Source organism: Dendropsophus ebraccatus, chromosome 6 (assembly GCF_027789765.1).
Source record: "Dendropsophus ebraccatus isolate aDenEbr1 chromosome 6, aDenEbr1.pat, whole genome shotgun sequence".
Classification (NCBI taxonomy): Eukaryota; Metazoa; Chordata; class Amphibia; order Anura; family Hylidae; genus Dendropsophus; species Dendropsophus ebraccatus.
Genome location: NC_091459.1, coordinates 100,738,937 through 100,759,712, shown reverse-complemented (window position 1 = coordinate 100,759,712; position 20,776 = coordinate 100,738,937). Strand labels below are relative to the sequence as shown.

The 20,776-nt window shown below is 44.0% G+C and overlaps 1 protein-coding gene across 1 annotated transcript in view; it reads right to left on the bottom strand.

Moving 5' to 3' along the window:
* MED12L (mediator complex subunit 12L) overlaps positions 1-20,776 on the bottom strand; it is a 393,418-nt gene that overhangs the window by 359,616 nt on the left and 13,026 nt on the right. Inside the window, exons 2-7 of the mRNA XM_069975432.1 lie at positions 20,165-20,269; positions 19,239-19,430; positions 15,814-15,973; positions 14,879-15,048; positions 9,498-9,608; positions 1,306-1,572 (exon numbers count right to left, since the gene is read on the bottom strand). Of these exons, the coding sequence (XP_069831533.1) occupies positions 1,306-1,572; positions 9,498-9,608; positions 14,879-15,048; positions 15,814-15,973; positions 19,239-19,430; positions 20,165-20,269 (1,005 nt within the window). The remainder of the gene's footprint in view (positions 1-1,305; positions 1,573-9,497; positions 9,609-14,878; positions 15,049-15,813; positions 15,974-19,238; positions 19,431-20,164; positions 20,270-20,776) is intronic.

Genomic DNA, 20,776 nt, shown 5'->3' with positions numbered 1-20,776 from the left:
AACTAGTAAAAGGACATTCACCAAATGACGTCACCATAAAGTAGACATGTTGTAGATGTTGCAGTAATAATTAATTCATGTGGCATAACTATTTTTCTCAGAAAAAGAGAATTTTGAATATAAAGGATTGTAAATGTTTCTAATTTTTGCGCAAATTTTGTGTTTTTCACAAAAAACTACTGAGTGTATCAACCAAAGTATACCACAAACATAAAGAGGAATATGTCACGAAAAAACTATCTCAGAATAACCATGATAATTAAAAGCAGCGCAGAGTTATAACTACATTAAGAGAGACAGGTCAGATTTGCAAAATAGGCCCTGGTCATTAAGGCCAAAACAGGCTGCGGAGGCAAGGGGTTAATTGCACAATGATGGATTCGTTAGAATTAAATTATTGAACAACAAAAGGGAGTTTATTACAAAGAAAATGTGTTTTATTAATTTAATATATTAACTATTAGAGGCATCGGCATTCTGCATCATTGCCGGCTATTTTTGAAGTACTCCGTACGGACCGCCTGTCAATCCACGGCCGCATGTCCAGCCGCAAACAATGGTCTTGTTAATTTTTTACGGGTCCGTTTACGATAGGGCCGTAGATTCATACATAGTGTGCACTGTGCAGCCGTATATCGTATACTTTCCAGCGTATGCATGAACCACCAAAAATACCGCCGCACAATTACAGCCGCAAATACAGCCGCACAGTTACATAGTCTGAACCTAGCCTAAGGGTGCGTTCACACGGACAGGATCCGCAGCAGATTTGATGCTGTGTTCAGTTATTTAGATGAAATCTGCTGCGGATCTGATGCGGATCCGGTACGTGTGAACGTACAGTATCCTTAATATTTTGCCTATAAATCTGCTGTGTGTGAACATACCCTTAAGAACCAAACACAACATTTTGATAGATGTTTCTGGTGTCTTCTAGTATTTTTTTCTCTTAATAAAAAACTGTTTCACATAAATTCCCAGAAATTTAGATAAATAGAGGAAGCCTCTTAAATCTGTACTTGAATATATTTCCATAGCTGTATGTTTTTTACTTGTTCACACACTTTCACTGAGAGCATATAAAATAAACACTGCTACTAATCACTATGCCACTTTCTTTTATGGAACCTAAAATACAGTATTCCCTAAAGACGTTCTAACAGGCAGCTCTGCTCATTTAGGCTTTCCAGTTTACAACATCTGCGGAGGACAGAGCGTGACACCCTGTATGAAGCCTATGAAAGGAATATTACAGACTGTAGACCACGAATATACATAGCATTACAACATTTATAATCCACCTACTTGTAACATGCAGCTTAGACCATATACTAATGGGCGGTGTTGGGGACATATCTGGAAATCAGCACAAGGCAGATGGACGGAATTGACTGGTCCCGTTGTACTAGGACTTGGTGCAGGTATAGAAGCATTGTTTGGCCCCATCATTACAATGGGTGTATGTGCAGTGGCGGGACTGGCGCAATCACTCAGCAGTGCGGAAAGGCGTCTAGAGCAGAAGTAGGCAAGGCGTCGTGACAGGTACGCAGACTGTACAAACTCCTCAGAGTGCTGGAAAATAACAGAAAAGGCAAAATGTTATGCAAAAGTATGCAAAATACTCCATTACTGTCTAATGGACAAGTTACCGACAAAAATATTGTCTGTATTGTCCCTAATGTACAATATTTAGCATTAAAAAGCAAAATAATAAAATAGTAAATTCTTCCTCTTCATATGATAGGAAACAGATGTCTTCCCTCGCTTGATCTATAGAACATGTTTTGAAGCCAAGAAGTGAGAAGCTCACGTGTTCTGCAATAAATCTTTACAGCAGTTTGTGGATTTTTGGCACAGATCAAGATAGTAAATTCATATGATAGAAGGGTGCACAAAAATAATGCATGATACCACTACAATAATAGTTCAAACAAGAGACCCCTATGTCACATATCTTGCCAGTGCATAAAATAAGAGAAATGTTGTTTTTATTATATGGTATTTTCTATTCATGAGCAATAAAGATGTATTTTAGCATATTTTGGGGGGTACAGCTTGTTTCTTTGTAGGTTAATGATACCAGTTATGAGTAGAGTACCAGGTTTTAGAAGTATCCACAAGATTAATAAAATTCTGTATTTTAGGAGGTGCAAATAGAAAGCAACATAGCATGCTCATGATGATTTTGTGCAACAAATAGCTGTTTTCTGTATCTCTCTTCTATTCTATGCGCTGCAACCTTAGCTTGTAAGGGTTAGATTTAGGATATGTTCGCACAACGTGAACAACCAGCCGTTCCGTGACCCCAGCGCGTGCCCGCATCAGAGCTTCCCATAGCACACAATGAAGCAAGCGGCCGCATTGAATTGTGGCCGCAGAAAACTGACATGTCAGTTATTTGCAGCACCACACGGGATCCCGGCCGGAGCGTATATGATGTGTATACGCTCTGGCCGGGATCCCATTGAAAATAAGGCATTGTTCCACCCTGCAAAAAGTACGGCCATTGTTGCCGATGGCAACAACGGCTGTACTTTTACGTAGTGTGAACATAGCCTTAAAGGGGTTATCCAGGATTAAAGAGAGCTACTTTCTTTCAGAAACAATACCACTTGTGTCTCTAGTTTGTGTCTGGTATTACAGTCCAGTTCCATTGAAATGAATTGAGCCGGGTTGTAATACCACATATAACCTAAGGACAGTGGTGGTGCTGTTTTTAAGAGAAAGTAACTAGTTTTTTCTAATCCTGGATAACTGCTTTAAAGAGCCTAAAACAATGAACAATAATTGACCAATGACAGACCATCATTGTCGGGACGGATGTTGGCCATTTATTACATTTTTAACCGAGAGATGGGCAAATAATCATTTCTTTAGGAAAGATCTTTTGAGAAAGAATCTCCCCAGAAAGTTTGGTTGTCCAAATGTAATGGTCAATACGGACTAAATTGGGTCCATCTAGTCTGCCCTTTTAGTATTATGTATAATGTGTCTAATATGTCAAATGGGTATGTCCACCTTTATAGCACTGCTCAAACTGAGCATCCAAATACTACGGGACTAAATAAAATTACTGGGATACAAGAAGTGTAGCGGAAGAAAGAAAGCAGAGAAAGATAATCCGTAAATGCCATACAAAGTGGGCAGGGAAAAAAGACTGACAACTCAATCATCACTATAATGGTAGCCACTAGATGAAAGCTGGAAATACACTTTAAACAAGTGTTGGCCAAACAAGTGTTGGGACCATTTGATATGTATAAGCGCCTCCTAAGGGCAGTATTACATGGGCTGATGATCATTGTAAGCGCGTGCTGATTGCTAGATTGGCGATTGCTTACACAGCCTATTACAAGGCTCAAGAATCACGCAGCAAGGGCTACATGGACATCTTTTGTGATGTCCGTGCAGCCCTTGTTTTAAATAGAAAATAATAAACATTATACTTACCAGTCCAGGCTCCCTCCCTCCCCCCCTTCCCATCCATGTGTAATTTTTCCTTCTCACTGCAGCTGCCACTAAAGCTTCTGAAGCTGTCTCTGAAGTAAAATGAAGTTTCAGAAGCTTAAGTGGTGGCTGCGTTCAGCTAAAGGACACCAGGGAACCATGAACAGGTAAGTATAAGGTTTATTATTTTTACTCTAGCCATTGGTTGTGCATCACTGGCCAATGATTTTCAAATTTGCTGAAAGACATTGATCAGCTGTTGATCAGCTTTTCGGCTGATTGTTGTCTTTATTGCATGCAGCAATATCTGCCCAAATCAGCCTGATTTGGGAGATAATCGCTCAGTGTAATAGGACCCCAACTTCCCACAGATGGCAGATGTAAGAGAGAGAATGATGGGCAGCTGAAATATGCCATTATTTGTTCTCGGGGAAATATGTTGCCACCAGTGGTGTCTGCCAATGGCTTTCTCCCACATCCCAATGAAGAACACATGCATATGCTGAAATGAGCATGCAAGTGTATGTGGGGATCGAGGGACATAGCTAAACAAATATTTGGTTGACAGCTATCATATATATGGCCACCACAAAGGGAAACTATCTGCAGGTTTAAAGAATCTAACCTGCTGATAAGTGTCTATAGCCCCTCAGTGCACCAATCCGCCCCAGCAAGCCCGCTCTGCTGATATTAAGGGGCAGGCTAGCCGGGGATGGATCATTGCACTGGGGGTGGTTGTCCCACCCCAAACACCTAATTAGCATATGGATTAAACTGCTAGTACCATGGGGACATTGCAGAGGAAGAAAATTTACCGTCATCCTCAGTGCCCGTGTGCAGTAGGGACATACTAGCAGGTTATATTCTTCTAACATGCCAATTGTTTCCTTTTAAGGGGACAAACACACTTGCCGGATCCGCAGCGAGTCCTCTCTTCTTTCCCTATTCTTTCAATGTTATCAGGCAGCCGGGGATGCGGGGGGCGATCGGGGCTGCGGGGGGGGGGGGGGGGCGGCTGGGGCTGCGGGGGGTGATCGGGGCTGCGGGGGAGTCGGCCGGGGCTGCGGGGGGTGATCAGGCAGCCGGGGCTGCGGGGGGCACTGGAGCAAGCAATATACTTTACCTGATTCCGGCTCCGGCTTGCTGAAGACTCCGGGAACCGCCGAAGCAAGCCGGGATCAGGTAAAAGTATATGCTCCGGCGGCCGGGGGGTTAACGGGGCGGGCTGGGGACATCCCTGCTGCGATTTTGTCTGACATTGAAAGAATAGGGCTGGGATCCGCAGCGAATCTCGCTGCAAATACGCAGCGAGAGGACTCGCTGTCGATCCGGCAAGTGTGTTTGTCCCCTAAGAAGGGCAAAAACTTATATTTCAAGGTTTAGCAAAACAGGTCTAGAAACACTTTCAGCCCCTACAAATTTCAGGATTTGTAGTGGTTTACTAGGTACCTAGACTGAAGCTTTGGAGGACAATATACTATAATGCTTTATCAATATATCAAAGTCTCTGAATGCTGATATCACGTGATATTCTGATATCACGTCTTCATATCCATTAGGCACAGATTTATTCTATTTCTTGTCTAAATTCCATTCCACTCTCAGACAGAATATTAAAACTATTGTCAGAGTGTTCTCACAGCGGTCATAGGTTAGGTCATGGTTACCCTCAAATACATGCACTATAGATGGGGGATTTCAAAGAATCTGGAGACTGATGAAACAGCCCTAATTCCAGTACTAAAGATATGTTTATATGATTTATTGGCAAGAATTGTAGCAACATTCCTACCACGCAGCAAATGTGAGAATATGAGAAATCTAAGCAACCTCTGTAAACACGCTTAATCTTTATTTCATAGTCAGTGAACTTTACAGACCCTCTAAAGGAAAGAAGGCTTTACGCCTCGTATTTACACATGATGGTATAAACAGTGTCATGCACTTTTCTCAATGACTGTCACCCACACCACACTAAGGACTACATATTATACTGCATGTCACATAATGAACGTTAAAGAACAAAGGAAGAAACTGCTGGTCGAATAAATTAGGCCTATAATAACCAAAAGGTATATACACAGAACAGGGCAAATTTAAAACACTACAGGTCACATGTGCAAGTATATATTTAATTTACCATATGTTCAATAAACAGTACCAATTAGAGATGAGCGAACCTCCAGCATGCTCAAGTCGATCCGAACCCCAACTTTCGGCATTTGATTAGCGGTGGCTGCTGAAGTTGGATAAAGCCCTAAGGCTATGTGGAAATCATGGATATAGTCATTGGCTGTATCCATGTTTTCCAAACAACCTTAGAGCTTTATCCAACTTAAGCAGCCCCAGCTAATCAAATGCCGAACGTTCAGGTTCGGATCGACTCGAACCCGGTTCGCTGATCTCTAGTACCAATACATTGCTATAAAGTCATACACTCGTGGACGTTTCTTATCCACCCATCTCACATCCTTACATGCAAAGAGGAACAGTTTTCAACATAAATTTAGCTATAATTTAACACAACATGATCTTATTTCCCTTTATATCCATGCCTATAAATAAAGTCTGTTTGCTCAATATCTTTTGGAAAGATTCAAACTATTTATTGGTCTTTATAGGCTTATGAACTATTCTAATTTTTAAAGGACAGTTTTGGTTTGTAAACTCGCTGGAGAGGGGTTTTTTTTAGGGTTCTTTTATGAGGAGTAGCCACTTTTCAGAATGCGTCATGGCACTTCTCCTTGCAGCCTTGGCCAGCCATGCAATGCATTATCAGCAGCAGATGCAGCTCACTGTTCTGGCAGGGCAGGGGACATAAACTCACCAGTATTATGTACATATGTTCTAATAGACTAATAGAGCACATAGGGGGTTTCCCTCAACCCCTTTTAGGGGAATTTCCAAAAAAGACCTATATTCAGCCTATCATTTAGCTCTATGTGTATGCAGGGAATTAAAAGTGTACTCTGTTATGTCTAAAGCTTTTTTTTTCTATTTAAAGAAAAAAATAGTTGATTTAAAAAAAAAAGGTACTCCGACTATTTACATTTTTGTGCTACAATGCTGGGGCTGCATAAAACAGAATAAACGCCCTAATTTTATCTAACCACAGTTCTTTGGGGTCCTCCTGTGGCATAATCCTTTGCTGTACGCTCATCTCAGCAGTGACAGACTGTTTGGCAAATCACTAGCTGAAGCGAGAATGGAGATCAAGGGAGTGTAGTTAGGTAAGAATAGAATGTTTATTATTTTCTGTAGTGTATAAAATTTTAATGGCCTGAATACCCCTTTCAAGAGCAGTTTATCAGAAAAGTTGCACTTTCAGAAAGATATTAACCACTTAAAGGGGTTATCCGGTTATGTAAAATACATGTTGATTCTCCCCCCGTCCTGGAGACTAACAATTCATTCCATATATGTCATTACTTTATTTGTCTCCTTCCCTCAGTTTTGAGCTGCTGCTTCTTGCTGAAGACACAAAAATGCTCTCTGCTCTCAACCCCCTCCTCCCCCCACCCTTCTGAGACGACTCCTTGGCGTATACAACTCCTTGGCCCTCTGTTTCTGCACAGTTTCTTCTTCCTGTACAGCAGGAAGGGTTAATTACAATTAACTTGACCTTAGTTTGCCCTCCCACTTCAATGTTGTTTACATGAGCTGTCTGAAAGAAAGGGGGGAGGATGGGATTGAGAACAAAGAGGATTTTTGTGTCTTTAGCAGAAAGCAGCAGCTTGAAAGTGAAGGAAGGAGACAGATAAGGTAATGGCATGTATGGAATGAATTGTAAGTGTCCAGGAGGGGGGATGGTTCAACATTTATTTTACCTAACTGTATAACCCCTTTAAGGATGTGGACCCATTTTTCAAATCTGACCTATCCATATCCAGGTAACTCTAAACTTGTTTTTTTTTTTTTTTTTTTAAAAGTTGTACTCCATATTAGTGTTTCGTTGATACATTCAGTGATTATTTGTGGAAAAACTCTTTGGGAATTTCGGGAATATTCAGAAAAAATAGCATTTTGGGAATGTTTTAAAAAATGTCTGCTTGTGAGGACATTTTCTTTCAGGGCTTAAAAGATTAAAGTTTCATGAATATTTCCAACATTTACTTTCTAAAGTGGTTTTCAAAGGCCTGTATGCCCCTATAACCCCCCATACTTTAAAGCGACTCTGTACCCACAATCTGACCCCCCCCCCCCCCAAACCACTTGTACCTTCGGATAGCTGCTTTTAATCCAAGATCTGTCCTGGGGTCCGTTCAGCAGGTGATGCAGTTATTGTCCTAAAAACAACTTTTAAACTTGCAGTCCTGTGTTAGACTGGCATGGCATAGAGTATCTGTGACCTAACCTTGCACCACCCCTCTGTCCTTCCTCCCCACCCTTCTCATCATTAGGAATGCCACTGGCAGGATTTTTCCTATTCCTCTGCAGTGAACACTACACAGGTGCCTTAACGATCCAGCCCATGTGCAGTGTTCACACAGTTGATGAATAGGAGAATACCTGTCTGAAACATTCCTAATGATGAAGAGGGTGGGGAGGAGGGACAGAGAGGTTGTGCCAGCCTAATGCACAGACACTCTTGGCCACGCCAGTTTGGCACAGGGCTGCAAGTTTAAAAGTTGTTTTTAGGACAATAACTGCATCACCTGCAGAACGGACCCCAGGACAGATCTTGGATTGAAAACAGCTATCAGAAGGTGCAAGCGGTTTGGGGTGGGCAGATTGTGGGTATAGAGTCACTTTAAAAACTGCCCCCTCCAAGAATCCAGAGCAGGGTTTAGTAACTTTGGTATTAATACTGTGGCTGGTATAATGGCATTGGCATGAAGTATGCTAGCAGCACAGATTTCCTCTGTTTACATACCGTACACATAGAGTTGGTCTATGTAAATGGTGCTTTCAATAACAGTCATTCCTCTTCTATGTAGTGAAGAGGCACTTGTGATGGGCAATAATAGCCTGTATAAAAGGGCTCTTAGTTATGAGGAAAGATTCATAGAATTACATTTTAGTCTTGAGAAGACACGTCTTAAAGTGCCACTCCAGTGGAAAGTGATTATTATTACTGCAGTAATCTGACTAGTAATCCATAGACTCCTTTTCTTACTAGGCGGCTTAGATTTTTCTTTTACAGCAGATTGACTGATGTGAACGCTTTGGATGTTCAAGCATGATGGGAGTTGTAGCTTTGCAACAGCTGGAGAGCCAAGGTTCCCTACCGCTGCCTTATAGGATTAATAGGGTAAAATGAAATTCAGAAATGTACCCTTTCCTTTCATATCCCCATCCACATCACATACACATCCTCTTCCAGCCCACATTGAACTCGATGGACTAATGTTTTTTTGACAACAGCACTTCTTAGCATGCAATTTTAGCGTGATTTTAGCGTACATTCTATCCCGTGTCAAACCTATTCAGATGCTCTTCTAGGAATCCATAAGGAATAAGCGCCATGTTTGATTTATATGCAATATGCAGCAAGTAATGCATTCCGCATAGAAAAGCTTTGGATTAGCCTCACTGTATAAGAATGGCCATCGCACAAATCTGGGGCAAATTCGCAGCACATCTGAGGCAGAAATCCAGGTGTCAGCCATGAAGGTGTCAGAAACAGCACATTCTGAGGGTGCACTGCAAAGACTACTGAGAAATGAAGTCTGACAGCGCAAGGGAAGAGAAACAGGCTGAGCAGACAGACAACCGGGATGATCTTTTCAGAGACTGGACGTTCTGTGACCCGGACGGTCTCTTACGTTGTGTGAACATAGCCTGTACCTGTACTTAGAGATTGGCCTGTATTTAAAGGGACTTTCCCTTTGTATGTACAATGTACATACTGCCTTACTGTGCTGTGAAATCTGTTGGTGCTATACAAATAAATATTATTATAATAAAAATCTTGTGTCATGTCATTTCCCTGTTAGAAATGGTATTTTGCAATTTATGCATTGGAAAGCTAGGTTACATCAAGGTCATTGTCACTGTAAAAATCTAGTGGTCAATAACAGTTCCCAGAAATCTAACAGATACCCAGATACCTGCAGGACCAGGGGTAGTAAGATTTTTAGGAGCTCATCATCCAGTGGGTGGACTTTTTCCAAAACTTCCAGCATCCATGTTAAGTATTCATGCCTTTCAAGTAATCCTTCCTAAAGGGGAAAAAAAAACCAACAACAATAGTAACAGCAACAGTTCATTTCCTAATGTGCACTGCCCCCTTGTGGTACTGTGTGGGATAATGTTAGGTGCCTTCTGTTAGTAATCACTTATCATTTCCTGGCAAATGCAAATTTTGAGAGACAGTGTGTAGTCATGTGATCTCAGCAAAGGAGGAAGTGAATTCAGAAGTCTCCAAAAAGTAAAATGGCTAAGAACATTGTTGAAAGTATAAGAAATTTAGTGAGTATAAGGCTATGTTCACACATCATAAAATACAGTTGTAATTTTGAGATGAAAATATGTCTTTATTCTTAATGTGAGGCAATGTTCACACAATGTCAAAAATATTGAAAAGGCGGCCTATTTTCATATTTAAAATAACGTCCGTTTTTGCCAAGATTTAACTGACTGCAATGGCAATGCATTGAAGTCAATGGGAAGACTGACATCTAATGCACACAGTGTATTGAATAACGGACGTTTTTGCCGCGGGCGTCAAAATAATGAACATGATCATTATTCTTTTGCAAACAGCGGACATTTTTTATTAGTAGTTCAATGAATAGCGGCCGCAGAAAACTGACATGTTAGGTATCTACGGCGCCGCTAGGGATCCCATAGTGTTTACCATGTGTATACACTCCGGCCAGGATTCCCTCGGCCTGCAGCACAACGTAGGTTCCGTACGCACCGTGATTAGTACGGAACTTACGTTGTGTGAACATGGCCTTAACATGCAACTAATGCCTCAATAGTCTCAGATCATTCAGTAACTGGCTGAAAAATTTATGTAGATATTCCTTTAAGAATTGCTAATGATATGACTTCTGAATTCACTTCCCCATGGCTGAGGATGCAGCTGTGTTTATAGGACTGCAACTGTGCATGGAGGTCTCTGGACAAGCTGCACCACCTTACTTTCACAACTTCCTTTATACATGGCACTGATCCCAGAAAATGAACAAAATAAGATCATTACAAAATCTTTTATTCCTGAAACAGTTAATTGAATTTATCCCTGTTCCTAAAAAGGTCTATAGGGCCCCATGTACATCACATACTGTACTCGTATACCGGTCTTAACGTAGTCAATGCCCCAAAGTATTCCATAAACGTAATCAATAAAGCATAGTGTACAGTAACCTAACACTCCATTACTTACATACAGCCCCATTGACACAATACAGTCTATAGACTTCTACATATACTGCGCCCCCTGCTGGACACTCCATAGAATTACACCTGATTCGTGACGTCCCAAATTTTGAGAGAATTTCAACACTCCATGATCTACTAAATCAAAGGAAATAGCCCTATATGTGCATTTCCCATGATTAATGTGTAACGCCTGAAGTCGTAGATCCACTGAACCGTCACTAGCGATGGCACTAACCTCACCAGGGAGCGGAGTCTGAAGGGGACGCTGGTTTTCAACAGAGCCCGCAGCAAGGTAATTGCCAAGGACTTGATTGACCCTTTCCACTTGCCCGTTGGTCTGGGGATGGTAGGCTGACGAGAAGTCCAGCTTCACTTGGAGTTGAGAACAGAGAGCACGCCAGAATCTGGAGACGAATTGTGAGTCTCTGTCTGACACAATATGAAGAGGAAGACCATGCAGGCGGAAGATATGCTGAAAGAACAACTGGACCAGGCGAGGAGCGGATGGTAGTCCAGGAAGAGCCACGAAGTGGGACATTTTGGAGAAGCAGTCAGTAACAACCCAAATGACAGTGTTACCCGCAGATGGAGGCAAGTCTGTGACAAAGTCCATGCCTATATGGCACCAGGGACGGTCTGGAACTGGCAAGGGCTGAAGTAGGCCCGCAGGTCTTAGACGAGAGGACTTGTTCCTGGCACAGATGGTACAGGATGCCATAAAGTCCTTGACATCTTGGAGTAGGCTGGGCCACCAATAGTGGCGAGAGATCAGTTGCCCGGTCTTTTGAACTCCCGGATGCCCGGCCACCATAGAGGAATGACCCCACTTCAGAATCCGTCTACGAAGAGCAGGGCGCACATAGGTCTTTCCGGGAGGCAATCTTGTAAAGTAGATGTGGCGACTGGCACTAGGCGATCGGGAGGTATAATGTGGCGAGGAGAGTCCTCTTGTCCCATGACGTCAGATGCTCGGGAGAGAGCATCGGCTTTCACGTTCTTCTCAGCCAGACGGAAATGGATAACGAAGTTGAAACGTGAAAAGAAAAGCGACAACCTGGCCTGCCGGGGATTGAGACGTTGGGCCGACTGGAGGTATAGAAGATTCTTGTGGTCCGTATAGATATTGACCGGATGCCTAGTTCCCTCTAGGAGATGACGCCACTCCTCCAGTGCCAACTTAATCGCCAATAGTATAGTTCCTCTCGGCAGGGCAGAAAGTCTTTGAGAAGAACCCACAGGTTCTGGTCTTGCCTGATGCATCCTTTTGCGAGAGGATGGCTCCAGCGCCCACTGAAGATGCGTCGACTTCAAGTAAAAACGGCTTGGTGGCATCCGGGCGGACTAGAGCAGGAGCAGAGGCAAAGGCAGACTTTAGGCTAGTGAAGGCTTGCTCGGCCTCAGGTGGCCAATGCCTGGGATCCGCCTTCTTCTTTGTGAGAGCCACGATGGGTGCGACCAGGGTAGAGAAATGTGGGATGAACTGCCGATAGTTGTTGGCAAATCCTAGGAGGCGTTGGATAGCTCCCACAGGACGTGGCCACTGGAGAACAGCTGAAAGTTTGGCTGGATCCATCTGTAGACCCCGATCGGAGACAATATAGCCAAGAAACGGAAGGCTGCACTGATGGAAAACGCACTTCTCCAGCTTGGCGTACAAATGATTGGCCCGTAGTCTTCGTAGGACCTGACGTACCTGTGTCACGTGAGTCTGCTGGTCAGGGGAGAAGACCAGAATGTCGTCAAGATAGACGATGACGCAGACATAGAGGAGGTCACGGAATATGTCGTTGACGAATTCCTGGAAGACCGCTGGGGCATTGCATAGGCTGAATGGCATGACCAGGTATTTGTAGTGCCCATCTCTGGTGTTAAAAGCGGTCTTCCATTCGTCTCCTCCACGAATACGGATTAAATTGTACGCTCCCCTGAGATCCAACTTGGAGAAGATCCTGGCTCCACGGAGACGGTCGAATAGTTCGGGGATAAGCGGAAGAGGGTATCGGTTCTTGACAGTCACCTTATTTAGGCCCCGGTAGTCTATGCATGGGCGAATCCTGCACAAAGAAGAATCCTGCGCCAGCAGGGAACGTGGATTTTCGGATGAAACCCTTCAGTAAGTTCTCCCGGATGTAGGAGGACATAGCTTCCGTCTCCGGTACGGAGAGAGGGTACACCTGACCACGCGGAGGAGAAGTTCCAGGAAGGAGGTCTATATTACAATCGTACGTCCGGTGAGGGGGTAGAGAGTCCGCCTCCTTGGCAGAGAAGACGTCAGCCAAGTCTTGATACTCCACCGGTAGGCCGGATAGAGGCTTAGCGGAATCAGGTGATGTCATAGAGCACTTGGGCTGAGGAGACCTAAGACACTGGTTAGGACAGTCCAGAAACCAACTGAGAATCTCCCCAGTTCACCAGTCTAGCTTAGGGGTATGTAGTTGCAGCCAAGGTAGACCCAGCAGGATGTCGGAAGAGGAATGGCGCAAGACGTAGAAGGAGATCTTCTCATGATGTAAAGCGCCCACCTGGAGGACTAGAGGTGCAGTCTGGTAGTGCACAGCTTCAGCAAGAGTCTCGCCCGTGACCGAGGAGATAGACAGGGATCGGGCTAGCCGCCATCTTTGGACCAAGGTAGCTGCAATGAAACTGCCTGCAGACCCAGAGTCGAAGGCGGCAGTAGTCTGGTGAGTTTGTCCTGAGGGTGTCTGGATGGAAACTGGCATTAACACCTAGGGAGGCCTCTCCTACCGGACCTAGGTGCGAGCGTTTCCCAGACACTGAGGACGTTGGGGACATCTCTGCTGGAAGTGATCAGAGCCACCGCAATAGAGACAGAGATTCAGCTCCAGTCGGCGAGCTCTCTCATGAGGAGTCAGGCGAACTCGTTCTGCTTGCATGGGAACTTCAGGAGTCGACTGGGGTACTGGAGCAACAGGATTCTGGAAAACCGGTGCCAGGCTGTGATGGCGACGGGGCGACGCCGTTCTTGCCGGACCTCCTCCTCTTTCTCGGAAAATCGGTTGTCGACTCTGGTAGCCAGTAGGATTAGATCGTTCAGAGATGTAGGGAGGTCGCAGGCAGAGAGCACGTCTTTCACCCGACTGGATAGGCCCTTCTTGAAGGTGGCTATTAGAGCGGCCTCATTCCAGTCTAATTCAGCTGCCAGGGTGCGGAACTGGATGGAGTAGTCACCAACAGAGGAGCTCACTTGAGAGAGGTTGAGGAGAGCAGTCTCAGCTGAAGAGGCACGGGCAGGTTCCTCAAAGACGGAGCGAAACTCGGCCAGGAAGGTTCAGAGATTGGCAGCAACAGGATCATCTCGGTCCCTCAGCGGCGTGGCCCAGACCAGAGCTTTACCCTCTAATAGGCTGATGATGAAAGCCACTTTAGAGCGCTCGGTGGGAAACTGACTACTTAAGAGTTCAATATGCATGGTGCATTGAGTCAGGAATCCCCTGCACAACTTGGGATCGTCTCCATATTTACTTGGGAGAGCCAGTCGAAGTCTCGAAGAGGCTGCAGGAGGTGGTGAGCGCTGAGCTGTAGTATGCTGCTTTAAGGCGGCAGTCAGTTGCTGGATCTGCTGCGACTGTTGCTGGATCTGTTGAGCCTGTTGAGCGACCACTCTGGATACGTCACAAAGATCAGGCACCTCGCCGGGATCCATGGTTGGAGCCTACTGTAACGCCTGGAGTCGTGGATCCACTGAACCGTCACTAGCGATGGCACTAACCTCACCAGGGAGCGGAGTCTAAGGGACCGCTGGTTTTCACCAGAGCCCGCCGCAAGGCGGGGACGCGCGCCGGCCGGGACAGACGGAGACAGGAGCGGGGCGAGGTAAGGCGCCCCCCGGGGACGAACTAGTAGCAGCGCCGGGTCCCTGCACATGGACCCCGGCGGCTGCATGAGGCAGAGGGAAGTTGTGGCGGCGGCCCGGAGCACAGGCCGCCGCCGCCGCAGTGACTTAATGTACATTAGGAATTTGTATAACTTTCCATAAGTAATAACATATTAAAAAATACTTTGGGCTGGACTTCTTTAAACCTAGTTTTCTACTTTCTTCTATACTACTGTTACCATAATAATGTCATTTTGTGACACCCACCTGGAACATGTAAAATGCCAATTTCTCATTGTATTCCCATTGTTTTAAGGCCTGTTCCATATCCTGTGTAACCACTAAGGGATTGTTGGATTGTCCAGAGTTTGCATGATAAAAATCAGCAATTTTCACCAGTTGATCTCGGAGATATTTTGTTAAAATCTGAGTCCATTCTGCAAAAAGGTAATAAAAGGACATTGTGAGAACATTTAATGCATGCCGCCAATCCACCAGTGTCACTTTTTGCAAATTAGCATTATATTCTATCACAGATTTATCCCCTCTGCAAAAAAAAAGTGATCTCTACAGCACAAACAAAGAATGGAAATTGCTGTGATTAAAAAAAAAAGAGGTAAATTTCCATTCAAAAATATCTGCTGCATGTTGATGAGATTTGTACCATATGCATTTAGTAGATATTAAGTGCTCAGATTCACATGTCATTGTGCAACATTTCTGACTCATTCAATGTGAGGTCAAACATTCAGATGATTGGAGGAGGTAAAAAAAAAATGCTCCAACCACCATGTAGAAAATCATCAGATCCCGAGAACACAGTAAAATTGCAGCCCTGAATGGAAAGAGTAAGCCACGTACAGGATCCGCAGCAGATTTGACTAAATAAATGAACACAGCATCAAACCTGCAATGTCAAATTTGCTGCGGATCTGCAGCAGATTCACACCATCAAATACGCTGCTATACAGTACGTGTGAAGCTACCCTAAGGGTAGCTTCACACACACCGTATCACACTGAATTTTCTGTTGTGAATACACAGCGGATACGCAGCAGATACGCAGCAGATTTGATGTAAATACCTGAACACAGCATCAAATCTGCTGCAGATCTGCTGCGCATGGGTCGTGTGTGTTAGCACCCTTAAGAGTGAAAAAGTAGAATTTTCACCATAAATCACCAATTAAATGAACAGGTTACCTATGTTTGGATCAGTTGATTGACGTTTCTTTATTTTAGCTTCTGATATAGCAGCATAGTATGCACAAGTCATCTTAACTAGCCAGGCTGCACGTAAAAGTGGCACTGAATATTTGGCCAGGTAGCCAAATATATCTTCTTTCTTACTAAGTATAGGTACCTGCAATAGAACGTATTAAAATTTTAGAGATCAGCAGGGCCAGGCTAGGACTAAAGATGAGGCCTGACACACAAACTACCACATCAGCCTGAATAACGTATATTTCCCCTCACCCAAAAAAAAAAAAAAAGACAAAAAGAGTGGCACACTGTAGCACACTGCTCACCATGACCAAAAATATGTAAACATTATATTATGTAAACTATAATTAATCATTATAAATAAAGAACAAATAAGTGGAACTATTGGTCAGAGACAAGTGTATGCCCTCACTGAGTTATGGCACAGGGCAAACAATTGGTTGCAGAGATCTTGGGGGTATATATGCGATGGACATTTTGGGTATATAAGCAATGGATGTTTTGTTTTGGGTTTGTTTTGTTTTTGTTTTTTTTTGTTTTTTGTTTTTTTTTGGGGGGGGGGCATTTTTATCCTTTAGGTATATTTTTTATGTCTGCTATTCTCCCTTCTGTGCTGCCCTCTAGTGTTCACTTTTCCTGTTTTCTGTGCGGGCTTCCCCCAGTGTTACACTGACTAGATGCAGTCATACAGAATACAGAACTATTACATGCAGTAACTGTGACTCATAGGTGACACCTTCTATGGATGTTCTTTTCCCTTTCTTTCTGCATCTGAGCAGAATGTCTGCAACACTTCTGAACACTATAGTTAGACACCATCTTTGGCCCCTTGCTTCTGAAGCCATACCACTCTATACAGCGACACAATGCCCTACCCTATTATACTGCCAATTTGCTACTATCACCAATACTATGCCTGCTGCCACCCCATGTGCTCAGTTACTGTACCTACAGTGTTGCCCAATAGCCCCACATACCCTTCTCCCGATATCATAGAGCATGAAGTGGGACAAATTATTGACCCCTGTCAAAGCACAGAATTAATTCACACCCTAAGTCAAGCCAAAAGACTTCTACCCATACACCGATCCCCACCCACATAGACTCCTACTCAAGGCCACCAGATTCCTGCTCAAGGGGTGAGTCAAGGGGGGTAATAAATTCAGAACCTGTCACCAAGACAGTGCTAGCAAATCTATGGACATCATGTTATAGAGCAAGAAAAACTGAGCAGAACTCAGCTCCTTCGGCTCAATATTAAGGTGCAGATAGCTTAGGTACCATTTTCATGGTGACAGGTTCCCTTTTAGCTTTTAGGTGTTGATTGGCTCTGCTAGCTAGAGCTTAGTTGTCTAGGATTTTTATAATCAAAATGTCCTGGAGCTTCAATCTTCTTATAGTTTTTGCAATGATACACTACGGCCGGGATCCCTAGCAGCGCCGTAGAAAACTGACATGTCAGTTTTCTGCGGACGCTATTACTTAAATAGCGGCCGCAGAAAACTCTGTCAGTGCACACTATGGAGCGAGAAGCTCCGGCCGCGCGCTTCTTAGTGTGCATTGGGGAGTTCTGATGCAGGCGCACATCAGAACTCAGCAGAACTCCAGTACCGGCCGGGATGATCTTTTCTGAGAGCGGCCAATCCGTTACCCAGCCCGGTCTCATAGCACGTCTGAACATAGCCTAATAGTATATTTCAAGTATATTCCAAGCATATTTCAACACCAATTTTTGTGGCAGCACAGGTGCCCCTGTCGCCCCTTCCTGCTGCCACTCAATGGTAGTTGATGTATAAACAAAAAAGTATACGTTTATTTTAATTAAGTTGTAATACAAATGAATTTCATTCTCAGCGTTTCTTGCGCTATGGAAACATATGAAAAAAAATTTTTTGGAAAACAAAATGGTGGACAAACGCTAGAATTACTAGCAAAAAGGTATTTATTGTGGTGATTTAAACTATTTACAGTGAAGATTCCCAGACAGGTAACCGGGATATGCAAAAGGAAGGGAAAAACAGGTATGGTGCAAACAGGTCTGCCTATTTCGCCCTGCCTCAAAAACTAAGGAGCCGCTAGGATAGGGCGTCCCCCTTACCCAGCGGAGCCAAGGAAGACGCTGACCGACGTCTGGAGCGGTGCATGCCTACTACAGCACATCCATCCTGGACATCTAAACGGGACCACTAGGGATACCATCTTATCCCGGGCTATCACCGGATGTCAGCACCCAGTGTTGTCTCCTACACGACTGAAAGAACAGGTGTGGCTCCATAACCCCACTAACATGATCCATGCTACACTGGGCTATAACACCCTGACATATAAATAGTTACCATCCCGTGACTGCTCCATTGCATGACCCACAAGTATCTACCATTGTGTAACCGCTCCACTGCATGATTATCATTAAGTGACTAGGCTCTATCTAGGAGCCCGAATACATCTACACGACCATACTAATTACAGTATCTACAGTATCTAAAGGAACTTCCTATACTCTGCATATGAGATTACGCTCCATCCATGACTGTGTGACCCTTGACCGGGCTCCTTTTATACAAGATCATCCCTGATGAACCCAGAAGACCGCTATCTCTGTTGGGGGAAACGCGTCGGATGACATGTTGGATATGAAGCTTAAATTGACTCATTGACAATTACCAATGACCGCACAGTGCACACTAACGGTTCCATCACCGACCCAGTAGAGCAATAATAGACCTAATACTTAGATTTATTTGCTGAAACCTTACCTTCACACGACCTGAACAGGTGGGAATAGCTCCACCTTAGTGCAGGGACTTGGCTCCGCTGGGTAAGGGGGACGCCCTATCCTAGCGGCTCCTTAGTTTTTGAGGCAGGGCGAAATAGGCAGACCTGTTTGCACCATACCTGTTTTTCCCTTCCTTTTGTATATCCCGGTTACCTGTCTGGGAATCTTCACTGTAAATAGTTTAAATCACCACAATAAATACCTTTTTGCTAGTAATTCTAGCGTTTGTCCACCATTTTGTTTTCCAAAAAAATTTTTTTCATGTCTGTACTCTAACAATGGGGACTAGAATATATCTTTAATTATCTCATAAGACTGCACCACTAATTTGTTTGTTTGCTATGGAAACATAACAGTGGGTTAGAGTCGTCCAACCTGCTGTTAGTTTCCCTTTAAATAAAAACAAAATATTTTTTTTAAAAAAAAAGAACCCTACGACTTTTCAATGAGTAGAGACTGTGAAAACTGAGGATACAGATACAAGCAAAACCCAACTTTGCAGTAAAGAAGTGGCTATTATGTGGGCAAAAAGCTACCCTGACTTGCACTTTTCCGTGTGGCATTGAATGGCTGGCACAGTGGTCACTATGTGAGCCCACACCCTGACTTTACAAAAAAAAAGTTGTACCTTTTTAGCTAAAACAGTCAGGTGTTTGTTACCAGCTAGATCAGTAAACCAGCTGTGAATAGCACCCTGAGAACGAGCCGTCACCAGCCAGTAGTTGTCTTTGGCGTTAATTTGTGGCTTTTTCTTCCCAGTGTCTTGAAAGGTGTTAAGTTTCAACTTTTCAGCCAGAATACTACTGAAGTATGCTCCAATCTAGAAAAAAGACAAGATACATTATCTGCATAAGTATAACAAATAGTCTCATAGAAGAAAAAACACTGAATAAGGTCAAACACTCCAGAAAAAATCATATTTCAGTATGATATTAAGCTGAGCGCAGGGCTTGGGTGAAGGATTTAAAGGAGAAGTCTGGTGAAAAAATTTTTATTAAAGTATTGTATCGCCCCCTAAAAAGTTATACAAATTACCAATATACATTTATTACGGGAAATGCACATAAAGTGCTTTTTTCCCTGCACTTACTACTGCATCAAGGCTTCACTTCCTGAATAAAATGGTGATGTCACGACCCGACTCCCAGAGCTCTGCGGGCTGTGACTGCTGGAGAGGATGATGGCAGGGGGATGCTCAGTGTCCCTCCAGTGCCTTGTGTCCCTCAAAGTCCCTCTGCCATCATCCTCTCCAGCAGCCCGCACAGCTCTTGGAGTCGGGTCGTGACGTCACCATTTTATCCAGGAAGTGAAGCCTTGATGCAGTAGTATTTGGCGCATTGGAATAAACATTATAGCCACAGATATTCAATAGAACAAAGACATTTACTGTGTGTTATCACTATATCAGTAGCCACATAGGTGCTAGGGGAGGTTGGCGCCCTCTATCCTGGTAGAAGGCATAATGTGCTCCGTCGTACTGGTCACACAAGGTCAGCACTGGCTAAACAAGGTTTAATGTGGTATGCAAGTGATACAAACATAAAAGATTACTACCTTAGATGGATTAATGACAATGTTCCTGGCCGATCCATACTCATCTCCAGAAAAGGCTGGTTGGTTACTGAATCCTTGTTTAACATTCAGAGCAGTTAGTTCATCCTATAATAAGGAGAAGAAAAAAAGAAGCTGCTGTTACTTATTACATCTATAGGTCATATACAGATCTCCAGGATAGGCCATCAGTATATAATGGTGGAGATATAAAACCCAGCACCCCTGCCGATCAGAAGGTCAAAGGTGCTGAGCTACAGGAACCCAGCACAGCCACTACACAATAAATGGTGCCGTCTGCGTTAATTTCTCTTTTACTGTATGAGTGGGTACCATGGGCCATCAATAAAAAAGCACTAGAAAACTTTTTAATGGTACAAACCCACTTGCCGGATCTGCAGCGAGTCTCCTTGCTGCGTTTTTGCAGCGAGACTCGCTGCAGATCCCAGCCCTATACTTTCATTAGCAGAGAAACTCGCAGCAGGGATGTACATCCCTGCTGCGATTTTGTCTGCAGCCCGCCCCATTAACCCCCTAGCCGCCGGACATTATACATTACCGGGTCCCCGTTCCTGCTTGCTTCGGGGCTCCCAGTGTCTTCACGGCCTGCCCGGC